Genomic DNA, 27,914 nt, shown 5'->3' with positions numbered 1-27,914 from the left:
CTTCAACATTCATGTGTTTACAACTACATAACTTTTGAATATCTATAACAAAATAATTCATCGACTTACAATCAATTGTTTAAAAATTGAATCTAAACCATCAACTACAACTTAAAGGTCCTTGATTTTATATGTATCGGAAGAGAAAAAGCTGTGACAATTGACCAACAAAAGTTTGCATATCCGTTGCGGGATTCCTCATCTAGTTATGTATCAAGTTATTGTATGGTGAGGTTCTATTAATGCTCCTTTGATATGAGGCTTTACTCTCTTTTGTCACTCATGAAATTAAAATAACAAGACTTTAATTAGTCCAAAGATTAATATTCCCTATTATAGTCCATCTTTCCTTTTTAGTTTATCCCAAAATAATAGTCTACTTTTAAAAATAAATAATATTTTTACCGAAATAACCTCTCATTTTTACTTAACAAACTAAGCATTTAATGGAACATTAAATGCAAAGTAATGATAAAATTATCATTTTATTATCTAAACTTAGTGGTAATTATGTTTTTTATTTGTGACTATTTTTGGGACGGAAGGAAGGAGTATAAGTTTTTGTGTTTAATATATGGAGTTTGGTTATGTATTAAAATTATTGGGTTAGTGTCATAAAAAAGGTAATCAACTTTTTAAAACGTTTAAAAAACACTCTTCAACTAAGTAAATGTTAAAGAACAAGTCACTAGAAGGCAACAAACTAAGTTTTCCTTTTGCCTTTTTTTTTTTTTTTTTTTTTTTTTTTGTTTTTTTAATTTTTAATTTTTTTTAATATATCATTGTTATCAAGAACATCTTATTTCACAAATAAAAAGGCTATGTGTGCTTATTGGGGTGACAAAGTGTGTTACCATTTCGTGTTTTTGTTTGACACGACATAACAAATTTTTATTTAACATGAACACGAAATGATGTCATGCTTTTTAAATTAACAAAAAAAAAAAAAGCAACACAACATGACACAAAAAGATAACGTAAAATAACAATTAGTTTAATTAATTAATAATTAATCATACATAACACGATAAACACGAAATACATGAAAACAAATGTTAATCATGTTAATTTCGTGTTAAATTTTGAACACAAACACGATATGACACGACGTTGTGCTTTTTATACTTGACACGACACAAACACGAATTCGAATTTTATTTTGTTTCAATTTTGTCATGTCGTGTTATCAGTTGTCATTCCTGCTTGTTATTTGTACGACAACACTGTGTTTGATTGGTACGATAGAAACAAATAGCTAACTAATACCCAATTAAAATAATCAGCTTGTTTTCAATTCGAGTAGTTTGGGTTGGGTAATTTGGGTTTCAGGTAATCGGTTAATCTGATATTTAATTACTTCAGGTATCAGGTAGGTATAAAAAATTTCGGGTACATCCGACTTAAAAAAACTAATAACCTAAATAATACACTAGCTATAATTATATTATATACGGAATACAAATGACTTATTAATAGTAAAGTTTTTATATTTTAGATTGGGTAAATTACACGAATGGTCCCTGTGATTTGGGATAATTTACACGTTTGGTTCCTAACAATTTTTTTTTTTTTTTTTTTAACTAGAATAGTTTCTATTATAATTTTTTTGTAACACGTTTGGTCCTACCACATGAAAAAAAAAAAAAAACCTACATTACCATGCATATTTCTTTTTTAATTAGTTTAATGTTTACTGACTATTTATTTATTAAAAAAATCTTTGATAATCAACTGGGTTCAACCATCTCATTCTTATTCCACCAAACCCACCCTTCTTTTTGAACTCTTCTTCCTTTCCTTACCTCAACTCTATCATCTTCTTCTTTGACAATACCACAACAAAATACAAGAATTTATTCTCTCTTACCACCCAAGAATTTATTCACCGAAGAAAACTTATAATCCTTGTCTGTAAGCACATTTCCAGCGAACAACATCTACATTTGGCCACATTAACAATGGTGGAACAACATTTACCTAGGAAATTAACCGGTAACGTCTACATCTAAAAAACAATCCCCTCCCAATCACCACCGTACCAATCGAACCCATTTATGATGTATTCGATGACTTTTACTTGAACACAAAAGATCTGAATCCTACATACAGAAGTTAAGCCAAGTGGGGTCAAAATCGTCGACAACACCGAATCCTAACACGATGGTGAAAAACCTGCAACTTCAATGGCTTCGATTGTGGGTTCAACCCAGTAAGAACAGTGATTTATTCAAGAGCTAAGGCGACATCAAACCTGAAGTAAAGAAAAGGATATAATAGAGAATAGGGATTCCTGAATCCACCCTCTCCATATTCACTGACGAGCTACATACCCCCCAAGTTAGAAGTCCGAAACAAGAAAATTGATTGTTTCGATGGGGTTTTCATGTGTGTTTAGGTTACCGGTAGTAGATGAGAAAGGACACGGTTGGAGTTTGGAACAAAGGATAAGGGGTTTCAAAGATAAGGGAGGTAGGGTGGTAGAGGGGGTCAATGAACGTCGGTGGCAGTAGAGGAGGAGTTTCACAGGTGTTTTTGATCCAATAAAGAGGGAAGAACGTTAGGGTTAACAAGGTCACGATAATGAGGCGACGGTCTCACCGATGACCTTCTCTCAGGTTGTAGCATCGCTGACAACAAGTGGGCGGCAATAAGAGGGTTGTTGTCGATCGAAGAGAGTAAGGAGAACAAGAAAGAAAAAGAAAGATCGTCCTCGTGCATATGCCAAAAAGCAAGTTCAGTCCTTATTTTCAAAAATTAATCCAGACCGTCCCTCAGTGTGTTTTTTCTTGCACGCTTAGTCCTTGAACATATAAAAAGACCATTTTACCCTTATTTATTTATTTTTTGATTTATTTTATATTTATTTGTTATTATTTATTTATTTATTGATTTTTTTATTATAAAAAATAATTATTTACATCCTTTAAGAAAAGAAATGGACCCTAAAACGAATCACCTTCATAACCTATCTCTTCCCCCATTCTTCTTCATTCTGTCTAATCTCCACCATCACCACCAACACCAATCACCGACATCACCGTCAACATCAATCGTCATACCTTAAAGGAAAATAAACCATAAAAAAAGAGAAATTCAATTGTTTGAAACCAAAAAATCCTGCAACTTAACAAATCAACAACTTGAAACCAGAAACGATGAAGATGCGAGGGTTAATCTGCAACTTGCTACTAGGTTTTACTTGTTTAGGTCACAAGGGTCAGAGAGGGACGACTTATATACCGATGTTTTGTTTTCCTCTGTGCATTTTATTTCCAGTTGATTTGGGACCCATATCACTGGAGAAGAATTGCAAGATGATCTAAAGTGGGGACATAGAAAGCTTATCGGAGAAGAAGAAAAAGGGGAGGACAACCACACAGGAGCGACAAACCATCACCACTGGAACAAACCAAACCTTGTTCTCATCCATGGCTATAGAGGTAACTCAAGTAGAAATTCATAGTGTAGGTATCTCTACTGATATAAAATTTCACCATACCAGATCTGGTGTTTTCACCAAATCGTATTCGATAAGGACGGAGCTTACAGAGGTGTTTTAGGTGAAATGCGTGTGTGACGGCATGAAGAAATTAGGGTTTAATAGATTTTTGGTGTATCTAATTAGTTACAGAGGTTTGTGGTGTACTAGATGGCGGATATGGAGGAGAAGATGGTGGAGAAAGTGGTGCTTGTTAGCAGTGGAATTAGGTATACGGAAGAGCAGAAATCTGAGTATCTGAAGAAGATTGGGCGGAATGTGGCGGAGATTTTGGTAGCAGAAAAATCAAGAGAGGGAGGAGGAAGAAGGTCGATGACGGATGTGTTAAATCAACAGTCGCCGGTGGTGATGTTATTTTTGACATCAATAGAGCAAGAAAGTGAGGTGGTGATATGTGGTGGCGATCAAGCGGGTTTTCGGCGATCGTTGTATCCCCGGTGGCCAGATTTTAGTTTCAAATGAAGGTGAGGGACGATGAAGAGAGGGATTGAAGACTTAGGGTATTTGTTGGTAAATGGGATGGGGGTGATAGGTTTAAATGTTTAGAAATTATTAATAAATGTAAAAATAAAGGATTAAAATTTATTTTTTGTTTTTCTTATTAATACAAAATAAACCAATAAGGGCAATATAGTCATTTTATGTGAGGAAAATGATGAATTGTGCAGATTTAAACTAACGAGGGATCAATCGTGCAAGTTTAAACCAAACGAGGGACGATCCGAGTTAATTTTAAAAATAGGAACTGAACGTGCTTTTCGGCATATGTACGAGGGACAATTGATGTAATTTACCCAAAAAGATATGTGGGTTTGGGTTTGACGGGAGAGAGAAGACAAGGGAAGGGATAGGATGTTGTGTAGGACCCACTAAGATAATTACCATTTTCTTTTAATAATAAGTAATAAATAATATATATATATATATATATATATATATATATATATATACCCATCTTCATACACATTTCCTTCCTTTTATATTCCTTAAAAGTTTTCTAACAAAATGGTAAATCCGTTACAAAATTGTAATTTGTTGCTAACCACTTGTCAGACTATCGCGAAATCAATGGAAATGGTTATAGAAGAAGAAGAAGAATTAAGTGAATCTAGGACGCATAAGATGCTTCTCAAAGATCAGTGGGATGCAAACAATTGTTTAATGGCAAACTACTTCAACGACAACTCTGTTTACGGGGAACACCTCTTTCGACGAAGATTTCGAATGACGAAACATAAATTTCTTCGTAGAGTAGGCGATGTTACTAACAATTTGATTTTATCTGACAATGTCAAGATGCAAGAGGCGCGAATGGGTTTTCATAAATACATAAATATGCAGTTGCAGTTCGCCAATTAGTGTAAGATTCCATTTCTGATTCATGGGAGTAATATTTTCAAATGTATGAGTGCGTAGCAAGGAAAAGCTTGGAGGAGTGTTGTAGATGTGTAGTCACAATTTACAGTCCAATGTATTTACGTAAGCCTATTTTTACCGACATTCAATCACTTATATGCTCATCATGTAAATGTCCATGGATTTACTAAGATGCTTAGAAGTTTTGATTGTCTTCATTGGCATGGGGTAGTTGTCCTAATGCATGGAAAGGGCAATTTATACGCAGTGATAAGGGTCACCCCACAATCATACTTAAGGTTGTTGCATCACAAGATCTTTAGATTTGACATTCTTATTTTGGTACCCCCGGGTCAAACAATGACATGAATGTTTTAGACATGCCACCTATATTTAATGGTTTTTGTGATGGTTTGCACCTGATTGTCCATTTCAAGTAAATGGAACGACGTACGACTATGATTATTATCTAATGTAGTAAAAATCGTTCAACGGTAGCTCGACGGTTGACTGGGGTCAAACGATTAATCGGTTTGGTGGGGATTAAGCAGGGACACTAAATTTCTAATAAAACTATTTTAAAACTTAATTATTCTAAGAAATTTTGTAACGCCTGTTCCAAATTGATTCCTAATTCGAGGCTGTGACCCGAAGATCGATCATCATAAGGCTTAGGGCCATTGAAAATGTGAGATCTAGACCCATTTGGGTGCGAGTAATGTAATTGAAGTGATCTAGGAGTTCGGTTTTTGTTTTGGAGCCTAGGGGTATTTTGGTAAAGTGTTAGTTTGGGCTTTTATGGAAATTGTATTTTTGTTCGAAAGGTATTAAGGATGGTATGAGTTGATAAAAGTTTAGGCTTCTCGTTACCTTTCCATGGATATAAGGATCGTCGGAAACGGACTTATAACGAAGAAGTTATGGCCATCGGAAGTTTGATGGTTTTAGGGTTTAGCTGAGTATGTGGGGCGTACATAGGTGTACGCGTAGCGTACTTGTGAAAAGGGCAATACGTGGGGTGTACTTCGGCGTACACTGGGCGTACTGATCAGGATGGTCACGGGTGCTCTACGGAGTACGATGGGCGTACCATATGTACGTTGGGCGTACTGCGGTCATACCCAAACCCTATTTTAGGGTCGTGGACCCTATTTAAGCTCCCTATCTCATTACCTAACCCGAATATCTTCAACCTCCACCCCTCAAAACCTTAGAAATGGACCCTTAGCCCTATTTGAGTGATTCTTGAGCTTCAAAGTGATTTATGTGTGTTTTTGGGGCTTGAGGAGGAAGAAGGAACTTCTTGAAGAGTCAATGCTTGACTTGGAGCTTTTGGATCCAGACTTTGTTTACCTATATTTTAACATGCATAAAATTTATAAAAATTTAAAACTTTTTCAAGCATCAAAAAACCATTACTTATTACAAAATTCTTTTAAAATAGTTTCATATCAGAGTATCTCAAAAATCAAAATCATAAAATGTGAGGAGATGCACGATCAAGCCTTCACCTTCCCGAGATCATCCGAAGTACCTGAAACAAAATCCAAAACTGTAAGCCTGAAGCCTAGTGAGTTTACCCCAAAATACCAACGCCATACAAATAATAGCAATATCATAACAAACAGCATGCATATAGAGTCTACAGTATAACTGGACCGCCCTAACCGGGCCTTCAGTCTGTCTGGCCCACTCTCAGAACCTTCAGCGTGTTTGGTCCGCTCTACCGAGTTTTCAGCCTGTCTGGACTGTTTTCCGGGCCTTCTGCCTGGTATGCTCCGTTGGGACTTCGATCTATCCGGGCCGCCCTGGGTATGTTGGCCTACAACACAAAGCAGGACCGCATCACCCCCCCCCCCCCCCCAAAACATACAATCAACACATAGATATCAACACTAGCATGTACCAACAGTCAGACCGATCTAACATATCACTAATTGTAGCATCATCCTATATACCAGGATACCGACCTAACAGGTCACTGAACATAGCATCATCCTATATACCAGGATACAGATCTAACAAACCACTAAGCATATCATCATGCAATAACCAGGATAACAATCCAAAAGGGTCGGCATTGGTGCCTTCGACCCTATTAGTATAGTATGGAAAACTCACATCACAAGTAGTGCTGAACTAATAAATCGAATCCTAAATCACAACTCCAAACTCAACTGCCTATAACCACCATATGACTGATTCCATTAGAATCCCAAATTTCCAAAATAACCTTAGAAGTCAAACTTGGTCAACCATGGTCAAAGTTAAAGTCAACGGTCAAGGTCAACAGTCTATGTTGACCCAACTCGTCAAGTTCATCTATTGACTCGCCGAGTTCCTTTATATCTCAGAAGGTCGTGAAAAGCTTGAGACAACTCGCTGAGTTCTTCAATGTTTAGAAGATCGGGAAAACCCTAATCAACTCACCAAGTCATCTCACCCACTCTCCAAGTTCACTCAGTATCCAAAAGGCGGGTAAAACCTATCCAACACGTTGAGTTGGCTAAGTAATTCATCAAGTTCTTCCCAGCCTTTTCCAGTAAAATCCAAGGCCCCGAACTACAGATATAGTCTCTTAGGACTAAGATACCATGTAAAGTTGCTAACTTTACATTGATGCAAGGCCTCAAAGGGATCAAAACACTAAAACTAAGCTTAATAAGAGGTTTAGGGCATGGTGGAGGGCCAAGACTAGATAAAGTCGACAACTTTATGTCCATGGGGGCCTACAGGAGTCCAGATCTGAGACCATGTCCTCATGATAAGCTTAAACCCGAGAGTGACTCCGTTTTGCACTAGAAATGACCATATTCTTGCATAAGTGAAGATCTAAGCAATAAGAGATAAAGGTAAAGACTTTTTACCTCCAAATGGATGCCAAAACCAAGTAGATGTCAGATCTACTGCTTCTCCCTTTACCCACACCTCATAAAACTTCAAAATCCTTCCAAAAGAGAACAAAAATGACTTTCTAAGCTCACACACTCAAGGAAGTTGTAAAGCATGGCTAGGGTTTCCTTCTCTGGGCAATGAGGTGATAAGGGAGGCCAAAGAATGCGGGTTAAGTCCTTAAAATAGGGTGCAAACACTAAAAATTAGGGTTTTCCCATTCAGCTCCAACTCATCGAGTTGGGGTCCTCCAACTCGTCGAGTAGGTTCCAAAATCCATGCGGCTTTATTAGTTTCTACACAACAAGTTGGGGCCTCCAACTCATTGAATTGGTCTTATGTAATGAGCAAAAATCGTTAAAATTTCACACTTGGATGTCAGGATGTTACAATTCTCCCCACTTAAAGTTGGCTTCGTCCTCGAAGCCTGGTGTGGTGAATAACTCCGAATAATTCTCCCACATCTCTGCTTTCGGTTCCCAAGTCCATTCGGATCCCCTCCGGTGCTCCCATTTTACCTTTACCAAACATACTTCCTTGTTCCAAAGGACCTTCACTTTCCTCTCCAAAACGGCCACTGGCCTCTCCACATAATTCAGACGCTCATTGAACTGAATATCTTCTAACGACACTTCTGCCTCCTCATCCGGTATGCACTTTCGTAATTGCGAGACGTGAAAAGTGATGTGAATCTGACTGCGATCCTCTGGGAGATCTAGTCTATATGACACCTTGCCAACCCTAGAAATAACCTGAAAGGGTCCAATGTATCGGGGAACCAACTTCCCCCTCTTTCTAAAGAGAATCACACCTTTCCAGGGTGAGGTCTTCAATAGTACCATGTCACCAACCTGAAACTCCAACTCAGATCGGCGCCGATCGGTGTAACTGTTCTGCCGACTCTGAGAAATCTGCAATCGCTACCTAATATGCCGAATCCTCTTGGTAGTCTGTTGAAATACCGCGGTCCGAATCATCACCCTTTGACCAACCTCACCCAAACAGACTGGGGTATGCCATCTCCGTCCATACAACAACTCAAATGGTGGAGCACCAATACTGGAATGAAAGTTGTTGTTGTAGTAGAACTCTGCAAGAGGTAGGTAGGAGTCTCAGCTCGCACTAAAGTCAATAATGCAGGCCCGTAGCATATCCTCTAGGTTCTGTATGGTCCGTTCACTCTGGATGTCTGTTTGTGGATGATAACTTGTACTGAAATGCAGACAGGTACCCAGTTCCTCGTTGAACCTCTACCATAATTTGGAGGTGAATCGAACATTACAGTCTGAGACAATAAAGACCGGTACCCCTGGCAAGCAACGATCTCGTGGATATACATATCAGCCAGCTTCTCGGCCGATGTGCTCTCCCGAATGGGCAGAAAATGAGCACTCGTTGTCAATCGATCCATAATGACCCAAATAGCGTTGAAAGCCTTTGTTGTTCTCGGCAGCTTGGTAATAAAATCCATCGTGATCTGCTCCCATGTCCACATGGGGACCTCCAAAGGCTACAACTTTCCATGTGGCCTCTGATGCTTGGCCTTGACTATCCTGCAGGTCATGCACCTCTCGACGTACCATGTGATCTCTCTCTTCATGGATGACCACCAATAATTCACTCTCATATCTTAGTACATCTTGGTGGTCCCTGGGTAAATAGAGATGCGAGACTTATGAGCCTCCTACAGTACAATCTGTCTGACCCCACCAAACATCAGAACCCATACCCGACTGCAATGGGTCAACAATCCCCGACTATCCTGCACGAATCTGGTGATCTCACCCCTGAGCTTCCCTGATCAAGCTCACGTGTGGAGAATCCACTGATATCCTCATACATGCTACCAGAATATAGGATCAAGCCTACTTGCAGCTCAGGGAATCCGCAACCACATTCGCTTTACCTGGATGGTAAAGGAAATCGCAATCATAATCCTTGACAACGTCCAGCCACATGCGCTGCCTCATGTTCAGGTTCGACTGATCCATGATGTGTCTCAAACTCTTGTGGTCAATGTATATGGTACAACGGACCCCATAGAGGTAATGTCTCCAAATCTTGAGAGCGAATACTACCGCTCCCAACTCCTGATCGTGTGTGGGATATTTTGTCTCATGTAGATTTAGTTGTCGCGATGCATAGGCTATCACCCATCCTCTCTGCATAAGGACTGATCCTAATCTGGTGATCGATGCATCACAGAACACCACAAAATCCACAACTCCCTCAGGGAGTGTCAAAACTGGCCCCTCGTCGAGTCGTTGTTGCAGAGTCTCAAATGCAGTTTGCTACTTAGAGCCCCACCGGAAATCCACCCATTTCCTCACCAGACGAGTGAGGGGTACCGCAATCTTAGATAAATCTTGTATGAATCTCCGGTAGTAGCCTACAAATCCCAAGAAGCTCTTGAAATATGAGGAAGATTTTGGAACCTCCCACTGCATAACCACCTCGATCTTGGCCGGATCGACCAAAATCCCCTACTGGTTAACGAGATGTCCAAGGAACTAAACCTCTCGCAACCAAAACTCACATTTTGAGAACTTGGCATACAACCGGTGTCGCCTCAATACTCCCAATTGCTAACGAAGATGTTCCTCATGTTGCTTCCTGGTCTTGGAATACACCAAGATGTCATCTATAAACACAATAATCGAGTGGTTGAGCATCAGTCTGCATACCTAATTCATCAGGTCCATAAACACTGTCGACGCATTGGTGAGCCCAAATGGCATCACCACGAACTCGTAATGTCCATAACGAGTCTAGAACGTGGTCTTATCCACATCCTCCTCCCTCATCCTGACCTGATGGTACCCGGACCTCATGTCTATCTTGGAGAACCAATATGCTCCCTGTAACTGATCGAAAAGATCTCTATCCTTGGGAATGAATAAAGGTTCTTCACCGTCAACTTGTTCAACTCCCGGTAATCAATGCACATCCGGTGTAAACCATCCTTCTTCTTGAAGAAGAGAATCAACGCTCCCCACGGAGAAATACTCGGACGGATGATCTGTTTGCCTTGCAGTTCTTGCAACTGAGATGACAACTCCTACATCTCTGGTGGTGCTAATTGGTGCGACGCGCTAGCAATACGGGCCGCACATGGCACAAGGTTGATCCTGAACTCGACCTACCTCTCCAGAGGCACTCTGGGTAACTCCTTTAGAAACACATCAATAAACTCTCTGACGACCGGAACCTCTAAAACCAAGACGTGATCCCTGACCCGTGTATCCACCACATATGCCAAATAACCTGCACACCCGTGCTGAATATACTATCGAGCCCTGGTGGCTAAACAGAACCCTGAACCCAACCTAGTGCCCTCGCCGTAGATAATCAGTGCTCCTCCACTTGGGGTTCGAACTACCACATGCTGACCCTCGCAGTTGATCATGGCACTGAAATGACTCAACCAATCCATATCCAATATCACACATACATCCCCCATTGGAATTGGAATCAAGTCATTCGGGAAGGATACCCTGAAGATCTCCAAAACACAACCCCAATAAACTGAAGAAGCAGAAATCCCGTGCTCGTTGGCGATGGGGACTCGCAACGGATGCTCTAGCTCTCCTAAAGGCAAACCGGACTCCCTACTAAAAGATCACGAGACAAAAGACTGACTCGCCCCCGATTCAAACATTACCCGAGCAGGTAAGGAGTTCACTAAGAACATACCTAATTATAGGTACAAACATATAAGCATAAAAAAATTATAATAGACAAGATAAGGAATAGAACCATACCAGCCACCACATATGGTGCTGCCTTGGCCTCCTCGGCTGTGAGCGGGAAGGCGCGTCCCTGAGCCCTCAGGGGCTATGCTCTACCCTGAATCCCGTCAGTAATCCTTAGTATAGCCATCGCTGGAGCCTGCATCAGTCGGGCAACGAGCAATGGACAGTTGGTCTTCACGCGACCAACCTGATCGTAGTGGTAACAAATCCTCATATCCTGAACCGGGGCTGATTGGCAGCAATCCCTCGCAAAGTGTCCCTCCTTTCCGTACTTGCGACACGCACTACTGGATCTACAAACTCTAGAATAAACCTTCCCGCACTTCCCACAAGTGCGGCCGCACTTCCCACAAGTGCGGCCGCACTGACACCCAGACCTAGAATCAACGGTCTTGGACCGCTTTGGTGCAGGTTGTGACTGCGTTGGTGCCTGCCTCTTCTATTACAAGTGTAACTCAAATTCAAGCTCATTCCGCCTAGGGGCCTCCTATAACACTAGCAATGTATTACAACGTTTGGTAGCAACGAACTGTCTGATGTCAATCTTGAGCATGCTCAAATTGTTTTTAATGAGTATTTCATCCCTTTATCAATTAAATGGGTAAATTGACATATTATAAAAATCATAAAATCATATAATAAAGTAAGAAGAAGCACCCGAAGTTTTAACCTTTTAAGAAGTCCGTTTTTTTATTACCTTTTTGTCCTTCTTGGGCACATTGTTGCTAATTTCCTCACTTGTGTCAAGTGAAACATATAACTCCATCTTTTCTTCATCTAAATATGCAAGTTGTTAGAAAATTCAAACTAAAATGACCGATAACAAAATCTTTCATGTATTGGCTAACCAATTCTCACGTCTGCTGCTCCTTCTCCTAATACTTTAATCTCTTTCTTCTTCATTTTGCCTTTCTCTTCCTCTATTTCTACTTTTTTCTCACTTTTCTCTATAGTACATTCCTGGTATACCAATGAAGTAGTTTTTATCAAGTAGTTTCAGTTAATGTAATCAGAATAATGAAGTTTGAAGCACCTTGTTCATGGTGGTGTCTCGACACTCTTCAATGCAATGTCCTGATTCTCCCTTATTTGAATAACAAACTTCGTTTTCCTATATGAGGCATAAGGTTGCAAACTGAAACGAAGTTACTCAGGTAGGAAAGACTAAATACGTCAAAATGCATTTATGAAGGGTAAACATGATGTTACATGTATGGAATGTTGATGTCAACAATTCTTTGTTAGCTTCTGAACAACCACAAAAGCAGGGAGCAAAGAAAAAAAATCAACACATACAGATAGTCGGACCATACAAACGATGGTGGAGCAGGGAAAGAGAAGCAGTCGTGTATTGCAGCTCCGATGAAGACAAAGGGCTTGTTGGGAACAAACACGAAATTGTTGTTCGGATGCTTTGTATTGTATCTAGAAATCCTCACCGAAACAATAAAAAAACCAATGGATTAGAAAAAATAAAGAGTCGTCGGTTTAGGCATTGGTGATAACCCAGACGACGGTGGTTGGAATCGGCTATGGCGATGATTTTGAGGGGCGTCGCAATTGGCAATGATAGGACAATTGATGGACGGACACGCTGGAGACGATCGATTGTGCACCCCTTTGCCAACTTTGAATCAAAGGATTTATGACTGAAGATGTAACCAAGGTAAATGAAGCGGTGGAGTACACTAATCTCACTTTCAGTGGTTACAATGGTGGTGGAATCTGAAAGATTGAAAAAAAAAACAAAAGAGAAAAATCAACTAATGACATGGAAGAAGTGTGTATAAGGGAACAAAAAATTAATAGTATTATAAATAGTAATTTTTATATTTTTTTTCAATTAAAAAAAGTTGGTACTGTGATGATAGACAAAATTTTGCAAAAGTAATAAAATCGTATGTAGCATCCCTATTGACAAAAAAAAAAAAAAAACCACCACACTCTCAGATAGTTAATTATGGGAAAATGACTCTTGAGGGTAACTAACTGTTGTGTTTGTTTTTATTTGGTCAATTTCCTTTTTTTTTACTCAATATACCATCGAACTTGTTGTTTGTGTTCACTATAACCCTGTTGATCGGCTTTTGATATGTGATAGTCGGTCAAATGGTTATGGTGAACACAAACAACAAGTTTGATGGTATATTGAGTACAAAAAAGGACCAAATGAGAACAAACTCAACAGTTGGTTACCTTCCTGAATCATTTTTCTGAAAAGTTAAAAGAAATTAAAGTTGCAAAATTATCAAAGAGTGCAACCTTCTTTGGCCATAACATATATGAAGAGCGTTTCGAAGGAGTAACTTCGTTACATGGTCTATGCAATGCTTATTGTGGTTAACTGTCAACACCTCTCTACAAAAGGATATTACTGTGTAAGAGAGGTGTATTTATCAGCATAAATGTTTACCTCAAGGTATATTATGGTGATGTGTCTGCAAAAACTGCATTATAATGTACATATTGATGTTGTATCTTATCCAATGAATTCGATCTTAAAGCTAAGCAAACTAAAAAATCACAGCACTTGTGATTCTATTCGTTTGTAGACTTGTCTAGAATCCATGATATGATAAATCATTTGATTGGAAATGTAAATGTAGTCATGAAATGCATCTGTTTAATCAAGATTCATCTAATAAATATTCAAGTGCATTACAAAGTTATATATGTATGAATAATGATTTTTCGTGAGTTTTGTTTTGAAGAGAATCAATAATGAATTTCATAAAATCATTAATATCAGCAGGAGATGACATATGATTTACTATAACGAGTAAAGGGAAATGGACTCAAAAGGGTAACCAACTGTTGAGTTTGTTTTCATTTGGTCCTTTTTTTTTGAATATACCATTAAACTTATTATTTGTGTTGAGTATAACCCTTTGATTGACTATCACACAGGTCAAAAGCCAGTCAAAATGCTTACGATGAATACAAATAACAAGTTCTATGGTATATTGACTAAAAAAAATAAAAACCAAATGAGAATACCTCAAGTCGTTTTCCGTTAGTTCTTGAGAGAAAATCTATTGAGCTGCAGCAAGTAGGGGTTATAATTTTTCTGGATAGACAAGTGTTTATTTAAAGTTCAAATAAATAGAAAATCTTCATCCACAAAGCCTCTAAATATTGAAGATCTTGAGAAAGGAGAAGAACTCAACTCAACTCAACAATGGAGGGAGAGATGAAAAACTTCATATTTGTATGGACAACAGTCCTGGCATCTCTCCTTTTCTGCCGCAAAATCAGTAAAGTTATAGCACCAGGTACAACACGTCTTTTAGCATTCATCCCTGTCTTCTGCATCTTCATCTACCTCCCTCTCCTCCTTACTGCTGTTAATCTCACCGGTCCTACCTCTTTCTTCGTAACCTGGCTTGCAAACTTCAAATTGATGTTGTTTGCGTTTGATAAAGGTCCTTTGTTCTCAAATCCACCCCTCCCTTTGTTCAAATTCATCATCACTGCTTGTGTCCCGATCAAAATCAGCGATAAATCCCAAAATATGAAGACCTCGACTCAAGTTAATGGAAAATCTGACGAGTCTCAAGTTGATGGAAAATCCGACGAATCTCAAGTAGGTGGAGCTTCGAAAAGGGGAAAGAAATCGCCGATCAATTACGCCGTCAAGTTTATGGTGCTTGTTTTGTTGCTGAAGATTTATGAATATGGAGACAAGCTACACCCTCTGATGAAAATGGCTCTGTTTTGTGTTCATATTTATGTGGTTTTAGATGTGGGTTTAGCCATGGTTGCGTATTTAGCTCGAGCAATTGTTGGTTTCGAGCTCGAACCACAGTTTGATGAGCCGTATCTGGCTACATCTCTACAAGATTTTTGGGGAAAGAGATGGAATCTAATGGTTACAGGTATACTACATCCAACGGTGTACCTTCCCGTCCGATCAATTTCCGGTAGGTTTCTATCGAGAGATTTAGCTTCGCTTCCGGCGGTAACGGCCACGTTTATCGTCTCCGGTTTGATGCACGAGTTAATATTTTATTACCTTGGACGACTGAAACCCACATGGGAAGTCACATGGTTCTTCGTGATTCACGGCGTGTTGGTGAGTCTGGAGTTGGTGGTTAAAAGGGCGGTGGGTGGAAGATTCCGTCTGCCGCCGGTGGTTTCCGCGCCGCTGGCGTTGGGTGTGGTGATCGCCACCAGCTTCTGGTTATTCTTTCCGCCGTTCTTGCGGTGTGAGACGGAACTCCGGTCGTGTAAAGAATTGGCTGCGTTCATGGAACTTGCTGTTCGTGGAAGATTTGTTGGTCCAAATGACGTATCTTGCCCTTACTATTGAATCTAAACCTTCCAAAGATACGAGGGTATATAAGACTTTTTGCTTTTAATTTCTTATTTATTACTACTTCAGCTTACATAAAATTTGTGGTGTATTTTCTCTTTTCTTTTATCCTTTTTAAGCCTATTACGTTAGCTTTAAATATTAATCCAAAACATACATGTAATAATTTAAAAATAATATCAAATTCTCTTCTTGGATTTTCACAATCTCATCACGTCAGCTTTCATTCTAAGTGGACATGTATCAAATTCTCTTCTTGGATTTTCACAATCTTTTGATTATGTATTGTATTTTCTATTCAAGTTTTTGTTTTTCTATTGTTCCTTTAGTGGGACCTCCAAACTATTCGATTTTGGTTTACAAGATCAGTATTATCATTTTTTTGATATTCTAGGGCATAAAGTTCATTTTTATTTGTTCCAAAAACCTTTAGCATAAAATTAAAGGGATCGTTGGATAACATTTGTGAAGTGGCAATCCAGTTGACATTCGGTACCATTGGTATCAGTATTAGTACCGAACACATGTGTCATTCCCGGTACCGGTACCGATAATTTCAATTCAGCTCGATACTTGAAATTAACTTTCGAACAAATCCAATATTCAGAAAATCGGAAACGATACCGGTTCCGTCCCACGCTCATTCATCCATTGAAGATCTCTTAAGATTTTTTTTTATTTTTTTTATTTTTTAATGTCATCATATTCTCACAATTGATGGTTTTGAAAAATCAAAAACCAAAAAAGAAAGCCACATGTGAAACACTAAGCCACATCATCACTGACATTGCCCTCGACAGCAACTAATATATGTATGGGTCCTTTTTTAGCAAATATGCGTCGACTTTATGCCCCTTTTATATTAAGAAAATCATGAGGGATATTATAAATCAAAACCAATAACAAATAATACGAATTCTTACGTGATTCTGTCATGAGAAAGTTTCAGCTTCGGTGCAAGTTCATTTGTATGGATGCCCTTTTCATTTTCACTACAAAACCATTTCAAAATCGTCAAATTATATTTCAAATGTCATTTGTATAGCTTCATTGAATATGCTACTTGTAAATCAACAATTACATAATTTTTACCACCAACAAGAACAATTTGTACGTACCCCAATATGACAAAATAATAAGCATTGAATATGCTCCTTGTAAATCAACAATTACATAATTGATACCCTAAACATGAGTGACCACAAGAGATACATGATTTGATATGTCTTGGGGGTCATGTTGTAGAACTTTCTTTGCTAATACTATGTTAGCATTGAGAAAAGTAATATATGGCGCAATCAGTTAATATTTAGATCTCACAAATCTCGCTCAAGCGAAATTCAACGAGTGAGTGACTCTTTCGTTAAAATATTAACCGTAAATCGAGGATGTGTAATAGTTCGTTGTATAAATCTCGCCTAATTTGTTGCCAATAATCTTTATCAGTTTATTGTATAAATATTCATCTAATCTTGAGTTGGTAGGGGTTAGGAGGGGTAGTGGTGCGATCCTTGAATTTTGAAGTGACACGAATGACTTATACACCTACGGTAAGTATTTTACAAAAACGGTCCTTAAATTATTGACTAGTAATATACAATAACGTGTTTTCTAAAATAATATATAAAAACGTTTAAAATCTTAGTCTCGATGATTCCGTTTGTTAAAAATGTCAAAAGTTTGTAAATAATATGTATGGATAAAAAGAAAAAGAAGAAAATAATACCAAGGAAAGTTAGTTAAAATTAAAGAATATCATTAAGGATAATATAGTAAATTCAATCAAAATATATTATAAGGATCTAAATTAAAAAAAATTTACAGACCAATCAAACCAAACACACAAACTTACAGATTACACCAAACAATATTCACCAAACCATAAGGGCCATTCTTATAATTTACTTTTTAAAATTTTTGCCATAACCTTTTAATACTAGAAGTCCTTATAATTTTGTAATTTAGAGAAAGGTATATGTTTGGTGTGTGTACTTTATATATATATATATATATATATATATATATATATATATATATATATATATATATATATATATATATATATATATATATATATATATATATATATATATATAAAACAATCCTTATGTTTAATATCATTGTATATTGGCAGATTTAACCCTTGTGTAGAAAAGAAATTACAAAAATTATCCTTGTAATTAACAAAAAAAACTCCTTATGCATTTTTTTGCAGAAACGGTCCATTTTTTAAAAAAAATATAAAAATAGTCGGTACTTAATACAAAATTTGCAGATTACTCCTCCCGTAATATATTGCCATGTTCGACTCTCCACTTTTTGTTTTCATACTTTGGCCGCATGAATTTTGCATATTTTCATTTTTCCCCTTTACTTTTGTAGTTACGCAATTCCGGTCCCGCTTGCTCCCCTCCCCCCACCCCCTGCTTTGCGCGGAAGCAGGTACGAGGAAAAAAAACATAAAAAATATGTATTTTATAATTTGTATTTTATTTGTATTAGTTGGTATTTATCGTTATTAGTATAATAAGTGTCATGTGTCGATAGGTTATATGTCATCTATCGAATATAACGTATAGTTTGTAAGATGTGAGATAAAGTGTATAACCCTCAATAGTCTAGAGACAATATTGTAAATATGTTTGTTGTTGTATTGCAATCATACGATTGCAATTCAATTATGTAATCGGCTCCCTTAAGCCTATACATAGGGCCTTTGCCCATATGAAATAAACAAGTTAAGTTTGAGTGTTTTAAGACTTGAGTTGATCTCGAAGTTCTTCCTCTATTGAAATAATTGTTCTATTTCGGAATAGCAGAGCGTATATCCAAATTTTCCAAAACCATTCATCTAATCATCATCAAGACTATTCCGACGCATCATTCTGGTATAATCATCCACTTTTATCGTTATAATCAAACTAGGCATGGGCACCAATTGTACCTTAGAAAAGGCAATTCTTATGATGTTGCAATGTACGAAGCAACCCCGCCCACACAACAGACATCGATTTCCCTGAGGATGCATAATTTTTAGTATGTGTACCACGTCGAGGAAAATCAAGCCAACGAGGCTAGTTTTTGCGTACGACGTCGAGGAAAATCAAGTCAATAGGGCTATTTTTCAGGTCATCGTTCTAGAAATCAAGGCAACATGTTGGGGGTGGCCTCTTTCATGGGTCATGGGGCTTGGCTTGGCTTGGCTTGTTGGTGCTCGATACAGCTTCATGATTCTTGGCTGCCCATCACCCTTGACGGGCACCTATGCGAATGAGACCCCATGGTACCCCCTATATATACATATTGCACAAAGAGCTTGGTGGCAGTAACAGACATTGATTTCCATAAGGATGCATAATTTTTGGACACACACGACGTCGGGGCAAGGGGACACGGGGGTGGGGCGTCTATTGACGATGTTTTGGCCTCGTTTTCGTGAAGATTAGCAGCCAAAGGGTTAGATATTATATACTCAAGAGCATCTAACTCCTAAGTAATTGTTAGTGCCAAGCTCCCTACATTTTATAGAAACTAAAAATGTTGATCGATGCTCAATATCATTTATAAAGCTCCGTACATTTTATACAAACTAAAAATGTTGACCGACCTGCTTCATTTATAACCCACCCTATATAAATTTAACACTTGGATTTCTGGTATGTTCCTTATTGCCCTTTTATTTTGAAAATGTTGCATTTTAGCCCTTGGAGTAGTACGCATGACGTACCACATGGTATGTTTAGCGTACTAAGTGAGATGGCAGTCGGGATTGCGAGGCCTCATACGTTGGGCGTACAAGGGTTACGCTTAGCGTACTTAATGTGTATGAAACCCTAATTTTAGGGTGTTTTACATGGACCAAAATTGTAACATTTTTTTTAACTTAACACGTCTTCTAAGATAATGTACTTTCACAACAACTAGCAAAATATGGAATCTACTTTCAGGAGAAACTATCTAAGGAAAAGTATTGTAAAAGGCAATGTACTTTCATGGGCAACATTCAAAGGCACAGTACTTTCAAGGGTAACATCCACAACATAAACCACTTACTACCAATCACACAAGCCATTAATCTCTACCAACATCACAACCACCACAACACCACTATTGTCACCACCATCAAAACCACAACTACACCAATCATGTAATCCTCTCATTTCTTCTACCACTTCGGGAGGAATGACGTACGTAATGACGCATTACTCAATTATTGTTGAAAACATTATTGAAGACACACATCTTTGCGTTGTGGAGGGATGTATTTTATAATTTGTATTTTTTTTTTTGTATTCGTTGGTATTTGTCGCTATCGGTAGAATAAGTGTCATGTGTTGATAGGTTATATATCATTTATCGAATATGATGTATACTTTGTAAGATGTGTTATAAAGTCTGTAACCGTCAATAGTCTAGGGGCTATATTGTAAATATGTTTGTCGTATTGCAATCATACAATTGCAATTCAATTATGTAATCGGTTCCCTTGAGCCTATAAATAGGGCATTTTCTCATATGAAATAAACAAGTTAAGTTTGAGAGTTTTAAGATTTGAGTTAATCTCAAAGTTCTTCCTCTGTTGAAATAGCTGTTCTATTTCTAAATAGCAGAGCGTCTATCCAAATTATCCAAAACCGTTCATCTAATCATCCTTCTAATCATCATCAAGATTATTCCGAGGAATCATTCAGGTATAATCATCCACTTTTATCGTTATAAGCATTAATAATATTATGTCGAAAATTTTTGTATCAGAGCTAAGTGTCGTTCTTATCATGTTTATTATAAATATGAGTATTCATTCGTTCGTCCATAAGAAAAACAATCATCATGCATCATTATAAATGTTATTACATTCATGAATATCCTTGTCATAATCATCATAAAATTTAATAGTCATAATAAACTTTACTATCACTATCATTTTTAAAGCTATAAATTTTTTATCGAAACTTTGATCCAAAACACAACTAAATTATTGTTCTTATAAGAATTATAATCATGAGTTTTTCAAGTTTAAATATTAATAAACAAGAACTAATTTTTTTTTTCGTAAAACACAGAAACAATCTAAAAATTTTCTTTTTGAATTAAAAATAGATTCTAAGATATCAATAATCAATTGTATGTCTAATATTGAAGCAATACATATAATAGATAATAGTATGAATTGGAAAATCTTGAAGATAAGATAACAAGATTAATTTGTTAAATATATCTCAAGAAATAGAAAAATCACTTCCATTCGAAATTCAAGAAAGTAATGCAAAAATAGAAAATAATTCAGATAATAATGACGTAAAAGTAATATATGATTTTTCATCTGATGATGAAAACTCTTATTCAAATCCATATAGAAATTCATAAAATAATTTTGGATTAAATCGAAAACAATCATATATTGAAGACGATTATCAAATTCAATATATTTATGGACCACCTTCATCAGAAGAAATTTTTTTATATAAACAAGGAATGGTTAAAAATAAACAAAATAAATGGGAAAAATACCTCCACAATACATACCTAAATTATTTACATTTCCAACAAATTCAGATATTCTTTTTATTGATTGTGATCATAATCCCAAAGCAAAAATTCAAGAATAAAGTAATAAAATGAGAGTACAAATTCCGTTAACTGAAGAATTAAGAAATTTACACCCAACACATTTTCTTAATTATATCATTCATAAAACACAAGGTAATGCATATTGTTTTCTCTCATCTCTTAATGAAACTGAAACAATGATGATAGCTACTACTGATGCTATGGAAACATTTAAAAATATATTAAAGCGTCTTATTCGGGAATTCATAGGACAATAAATTGAAGATAAAGTATCACAAGAAGCTTTTCAATTAGAATCGTTATGACATCTAACTAATCTACGAATCTGTAATATGTGTTATCTAGACCCATTTATATGCGAATATTCTGAGCATTATTATAATTTAGATTCCACTAGAAAAAAAGGTAGCATTAGATATGTTTTATCAAAAATTACCATCATTAGTAAGCCAAAGTGTAATAAAAGATTTTCAAGAAGCCTTACAATAAAATAAAATTGCAGACACTCTAGGAGCACAAATAAATATACTAAAACCATGGATACAAAAGAGATGTTCAGAACAAAAAACAACACAAGATGCAAAAATTGATTTATGTTGTGAAAAGTTAATCAATATGGTTGTAAAGATAATAAAAAACAACGATATAAAAATAAAATTTGGAAAAACAAACTTATAAACCTAAACATAAACAATATTATAAACAAGGTGAAAGGAAATATTTTGGAAATAAAAAAAATATAGAAAAAAAATATCAATCTAAAATAAATTATTGCCCATGAATAAAAAAGATTGTAAATGTTGGATATGTCAAGAGGACGGACACAAAGCTTATGAATGCCCAAAAAAGACAAAAAAAAGGAAAAAGAAACAAATCTATTAAAAATTGCATATGATCTAGGATATGAACATATAGAAGATTCAAATATAGATTCATACATAGATATTTATGCATATACAACTGACTCTGATTCAGATTTAGATAAATAATCCTATGGAGAAAGCATTATTAGGATGAGGACAACCTCATATCTAACCCCTCTGAAGTATACATTGCAAAAAGATACAATAATAAAGTATACAGTGATATGAATATATCACCAAAAGCATACACTAATAAAGTATACAGTGATATGAATATATCACCAAAAGCATACATTGATATGAAAATTTTCATATCATCATTTGAAATATTAAAAGCAAACAAATATGAGCAAACATTAAGGTACCCAAGAGGCGCAAGTATTAAGACATCAGACATATTGACATGGTAGCAATCATGAAGCAAATACAACACCAGCTCAAATAGAAGCAGGAGCAAAAAGCATCATTAATTAGACAACTTGAAGTAGTCAAACGTGAAGAAGAGCAACTACAACAGACACTACAAATTCTATCATCTTATTCAACACCTAAAGAAGAAGCAACTAGCAGCTCAACAACGAAGCAACCAAAAGAAGACATTCAAGAAATATCATCCGATGGTAGTCAGCCACAAACAATACTCAAAACTGAAAAACAACCTATAAGACCAAATCTAGAATAATATCCAACACTTCAAGTCGATCATAAAAACATAAAGAAATGGTATGTGATTTTCAACAAAGAAAACAAGGGAATCTATGACGATTGGGGAATTGCCAATTCATATATTATTGGAAAAAATGTCATTCACAAAAGTTACAAAACAAAAAAAAAAAGCAGAAGTCGCATAAAAGATAATGTCGAATGTTCAAAAACAGTTCTCCTTACACCACAAAAACCCATATCCAGTTTTACTCCACAAAAACATGCATCCATCCCTAGATCTCTTAACCAATTAAATGCCAAAATTGCCCTTGAATCCATTCCATCAACTAAAGAAAAAGAATCTACGAAAAAACCATCTGCTCAAAAATTTGCCAAATTATGGAACAACCTCATTTCATACACCAAAGTCCGTTCTTTGATGGGCTTTTACCCAGTAGCCAGGCCACCAGGCCCTAAAGCAGTATTCTTAGCAGACCTCACTGACCCCATGACCTTATGAGACTATTTCAGCCATGGATTCATAGACACTATCTATCTTGATGGAACAAATTTACATTGCATTAGCTAATTCCCATCAGCTATTCAAACAGTAATCAGAAGTTACAAAACACGACTTGCAAAACAAGAAAGAGGATTATTTATCAAGATGCATTCAAGTTATCCATTTTTTTATGAAGATTCTCAATTACTTGTTCCAAGCATCACTTTCGCAAATATGGGAATAAGTAACGTCTCAAAACCAATAAGGGATGACCTAGCTCATGAAGTACCTACACAAGACCATCTAGTTTTTGCATTAGTTGTGGTTTACCTTGCATCATCACGAATAGGCAATGGAAAGGACCAAAAATCTAAAGTGAGAATCAATTACGCCAGTAAAACATTCATTATTTATTCCCTTCAAGATAATGAAATTACAGCCAACGCACTCAGAGCCATTGAAACATTCAAATAGCCATTCGAAAAGTTCTCTCATCACCTAGCCGAATTACCAGCTGAACTTAAAAAAAAACTTTGTAAACACATGATGCATGTCCCATTACACAGTTGTAGTCATTGTGAAGATAATACAAAAGAAACATCATTCATGGAGGATTAACGTCAGCCATGACATAAGTAAACATTATTCAAAAATATCTGTCTTTTCGGAGGCGGGAGGAATGACGTACGCACTGACACATTACTCCCTTATTATTGAAAACATTATTGAAGACACGCATGTTTTCGTTGTGGAAGGATGTATTTTATAATTTGTAGTTTATTTGTATTAGTTGGTATTTGTCGTTATTAGTAGAATAAGTGTCATGTGTCGATAGGTTAAAACTCTCAAACTATTATGTGCTGATTTGTGCCGTTATCTGCATATAATAACACAAATCAGCACATAATGGTACAAATTAGCACATAACAGCAAAACTCAACACATAAACAACAAAAATCAACACATAAACAACACAAATTAGCACATAACAACACAAATCATCACAAATCAGCAACATATTTCAACAAATGAACAACATATTTCAGTTATGAATCAACAAAATCAGCAACTTATGTTCAGAAATCGGCCAAACTGTGACATCCCCAAAATCACGGCCAGAAAAGACCGGTTTTGTTTATACTTTATTTCAAAATCAGAGTTATCTTTTAATAAACAGGTTGCGGAATTTGTCCCAAAACAATAATATGATAAAAATTTATCAAAAGCATTTCCATATAAATGTATTTCATTAAAAGACTCGGGATGTCATGTTCGTACAGATCAAAAGTATAAACAGTACAATATAAGCCTTACTACATTATTTCATATCTACAAGCCTATATCCGTAATCCCTCGTCCAAAACATCACACCTATGCTCATGCGCCACTACCTGTAATACATAAAACTGAGTGGGTCAGGCTTGGGAGCCTGGTGAGCACATCGGGTTTTCAACCCACAATAAATAAGTTTATTAATTTCATCAATCAACAATAACCCGATTACCCGTTCCCGTTATCCTCACTTTACGTCCCTAAACACCTATCATAAGGGACCTAGCCTAAGGATTATCATCGGGACGGACACTACTGCTAAGGGGATTCCTCAGCAATAAATGTCCTAATAGGCAACCATGTGGGGGATGGAGTACACCGGTGAACACATCGTTCACAACACCTACAGGTTGCGAGCCTGCTAGTGTTCCACTGGACTGTCTAGAAGAGTCCGTGGTCGTCATCTATACTCCGCTAGATGACTGGATCAACAATAACAACATTGAGGTCTCTCATCATTTTATCACACATCGTCTCATTACATCTACCCATGTTTTACCCCAACATTTTTGTAGATATAAAATACATATACAGTTTAAATCATTTAAAACTTGTATAAAAACATTCATCCAGCATAGATAACAAGTATACAGATAATATGCACACATAGCACGTAATATATAAAATACTTCATATCTATGTGTAAGATGAAAATAACTATGCACTCACTTGAAAAGGTGGTGATTCCGAACTCAGACAGCGCTTCGCTTCTTAAATAGAATTTTCTTCGACGAAACCTAGTATTATTACCACTAGAGTTTAGTCTATTATTCGCCGAGACTAATTAATAGTCTAGCTATTATTATTATTATATAAGCGTTAAAAAAAATACTTATATAACCCATAATAATAGCCCAAGTATTTATTATAAGTTCATAATAACAATACTAATTTTAAATATAAGCTATATTAAAATAAGGTAAGCATAACTTACTTACAAGGGGGTTTTAGCTAGGAGTCGGGATCTGCAGGGGCAGAACTTCGTCGCTAAATCTTTCTAAGAAAGATTTGTGCAGCGCTTCAGCGCTCACCTTACTATACTAAACTACAGAAAGAGAATTCGAATCACGAGGGACCGAAATGCTCGGGGGATAAGGAGAGAAAGACTCTTGAATCAAGAGAATGGTGCAAGAAATATGAGAGCCCAAGGCTCTTATTTATACTAATTGAATTTTCAAAAACTACCCTTCATAATTACTTAATGACCTTTTAGTTATATAAACAACTAAACACCCCTCTATAATACTATTTTAAATGGATTTAATGATATTTGTACTAAACTAATGTCGAAAGAACTCAACATTAGTCTTATAATGACCGCATCGTCGATACCTTTCTAATGATATATACATATGTATATATATGTGTACGTATACATGATTTATACTTTATTTTAATACGTAAATATGCTATTATAATTTGTAACTCGTTCATACGAACTCAATTTTTGACGTTCTTTATATCCACGCGTAGGTGGAGGCGTACTCTACAACTTTCGTTTAGACTCCGTCGGCTAATTTTGATTTTATTTTTAAAGTTATATTTTTAACAGGTCGGGACAAGATTGGGCTGTTTAAAATCTCATAACTTGTTCATACGAAGTCAGATTTGGGCGTTCTTTTTATCGATGTTCTTAGTTTAACATATTCGACGACTTTTGTTTAGATCGCTAAGGCTAAATCTCGCTCTATCGTAAATTCACTATTCACGCTTCCCGGTATCGTGCTGGTTCTATCGCGAAACTTTGACGGGTCATAACTTCTTCGTTATAACTCGGATTTCGGCGTTCTTTATATGTACGGAAACCTTGAGACATATTCTACAACTTTATGTAGAGATATCGGGATTATCTCACACTTTAATTTTTGACGCTCATTTTTATTCTTTATTAATTATACATTTATAATTAAATAATAAACACATAAACACACATAATTCACATAATACTCAAGTATTTCATCGTTATTACTTCAAAAAGAGTTACAAGAGTTGACCTAGACAATTACATTGACAAAAATGCTTAGCCCTGAAACCCGGGCGTTACACAAACTATAATCAGCATCACAATATATTTTAGAAATCAACTAGAAATCAAGTCATATATTTTAGAAATCAACATAATCTTAGAAATCAATGAAGAATTTTCAGATTAGTAATATCACACACACACACACATAAATAACAACATCTTCTACACTTGTAGAAGTATGATTTTCAAGAACAACAGAAAAAAAAAGTGCGAGGTGAGTTTCCTCACTGTGTTTAGCGGGTCAAAGGCACTAATGTCGGCCCATGATTATGCTATGTTAGTGTGGTAGATGTCTGCGTGACTCTTGCATGTGTTATGTACTTGTATGCTTATTGAGCGGGGACTGATGACCATTTTGTATGTTATGTATCTTTGTGATTATTGCATGTGTATGTGTTTATTTGATATATGTTATATGTATGTTGGGCGGGGACCGAGCTGTATACCGAGTGAGGCTCGATGCCGGGCTCATTATGCGTTTATTATGTATGGTATATGGAATTTTGGGGGAACTCACTAAGCTTTGTCCTTACGGTTTTTTGGTTTATGTTTTAGGTACTTCCAGTTCCAAAGGGAATAGTTCGGGATGATTAGAGGGCACACACCACCTTGTTTTGCATTTTTTTTTGATTTACTATGATATGTCATGATGATTGTAATGGGTTTTGGTATACTAAAACATCCTATGGTGTACATACAACCCTAAAATCTTTTGATCTATGTTTTGTCTAATTATACATGTAATATTGTTTCCAAAGCTTTAAGCCTACAACTAGCATGCAACAGATATCATCAACATAGAAATGAGTTATAGAATTACCTCTTGGTTGTAGCTTTTAGTTTTGTTATGTTTGGCCTTTAAGAACTTAGCACCAATAGTATGAATGCCTCAAATGGAATCACAACACCTAGGACAAATGATGAATTTTAAGAGACTTTCTTGCACTCAAAATCCGTTATGTGGACTCCAAGAACACACTAGGGCATCCGATTTTAGCTATGGGATTACATATATATATATATATATATATGTGTGTGTGTGTGTGTGTGTGTGTTAGGAATCCAAGAGTCATGGGAAAACCTTAATCAATACTCTTTGCCTTATTATCCATGATCCATGAATCAAGTGGGCTAACTCTTTATGGGTTCTTCCATAAACTT

General features: G+C 36.4%; 1 protein-coding gene, 1 long non-coding RNA gene and 1 pseudogene across 7 annotated transcripts; 1 reads left to right on the top strand and 2 right to left on the bottom strand.

Moving 5' to 3' along the window:
• Window positions 1–6,230: 6,230 nt before the first annotated feature.
• On the bottom strand, window positions 6,231–14,614 carry LOC145015565 (uncharacterized). Of its 6 annotated transcripts, none has more exons than XM_078974035.1 (8): window positions 14,497–14,614; window positions 13,762–13,857; window positions 12,709–13,224; window positions 12,533–12,610; window positions 12,348–12,459; window positions 12,197–12,276; window positions 11,509–11,994; window positions 6,231–6,389 (listed from the first exon to the last, which is right to left on the bottom strand). In XM_078974035.1, the coding sequence occupies exons 4-7, from the start codon at window positions 12,539–12,541 to the stop codon at window positions 11,710–11,712; spliced, it is 486 nt and encodes a 161-aa protein (XP_078830161.1). In that variant the 5' UTR covers window positions 12,542–12,610; window positions 12,709–13,224; window positions 13,762–13,857; window positions 14,497–14,614; the 3' UTR covers window positions 6,231–6,389; window positions 11,509–11,709. The 6 variants fall into 6 exon arrangements, with proteins under 6 accessions (XP_078830161.1, XP_078830165.1, XP_078830159.1 ...); XM_078974039.1 differs by having other exon boundaries at window positions 11,509–12,083; window positions 12,796–13,224; XM_078974033.1 differs by having other exon boundaries at window positions 12,796–13,224.
• Window positions 14,615–14,677: 63 nt separating this feature from the next.
• On the top strand, window positions 14,678–16,017 carry LOC145015563 (acyl-CoA--sterol O-acyltransferase 1 pseudogene; annotated as a pseudogene).
• An 8,581-nt stretch (window positions 16,018–24,598) lies between these two features.
• Window positions 24,599–26,467, bottom strand: LOC145018200 (uncharacterized). The gene is made up of 3 exons (XR_013666878.1): window positions 25,659–26,467; window positions 25,394–25,461; window positions 24,599–24,783 (listed from the first exon to the last, which is right to left on the bottom strand). It is a non-coding gene; the product is annotated as an uncharacterized LOC145018200 (long non-coding RNA).
• Window positions 26,468–27,914: the final 1,447 nt, after the last annotated feature.

Source organism: Lactuca saligna, chromosome 9, assembly GCF_052625555.1.
Source record: "Lactuca saligna cultivar CGN05327 chromosome 9, ASM5262555v1, whole genome shotgun sequence".
In the NCBI taxonomy this organism is placed as follows: domain Eukaryota; kingdom Viridiplantae; phylum Streptophyta; class Magnoliopsida; order Asterales; family Asteraceae; genus Lactuca; species Lactuca saligna.
This window is presented reverse-complemented; position numbering and strand designations above follow the sequence as displayed.

Bases quoted from the DNA above. Each gene is read 5' to 3' on its own strand.
- LOC145015565 (XM_078974033.1), bottom strand. The intron at 12,460-12,532 runs GTGCTTCAAACT...TTGGTATACCAG, and splicing joins GAGACACCACCATGAACAAG to GAATGTACTATAGAGAAAAG. The intron at 12,277-12,347 runs GTTAGCCAATAC...TTGCATATTTAG, and splicing joins AGCAGCAGACGTGAGAATTG to ATGAAGAAAAGATGGAGTTA.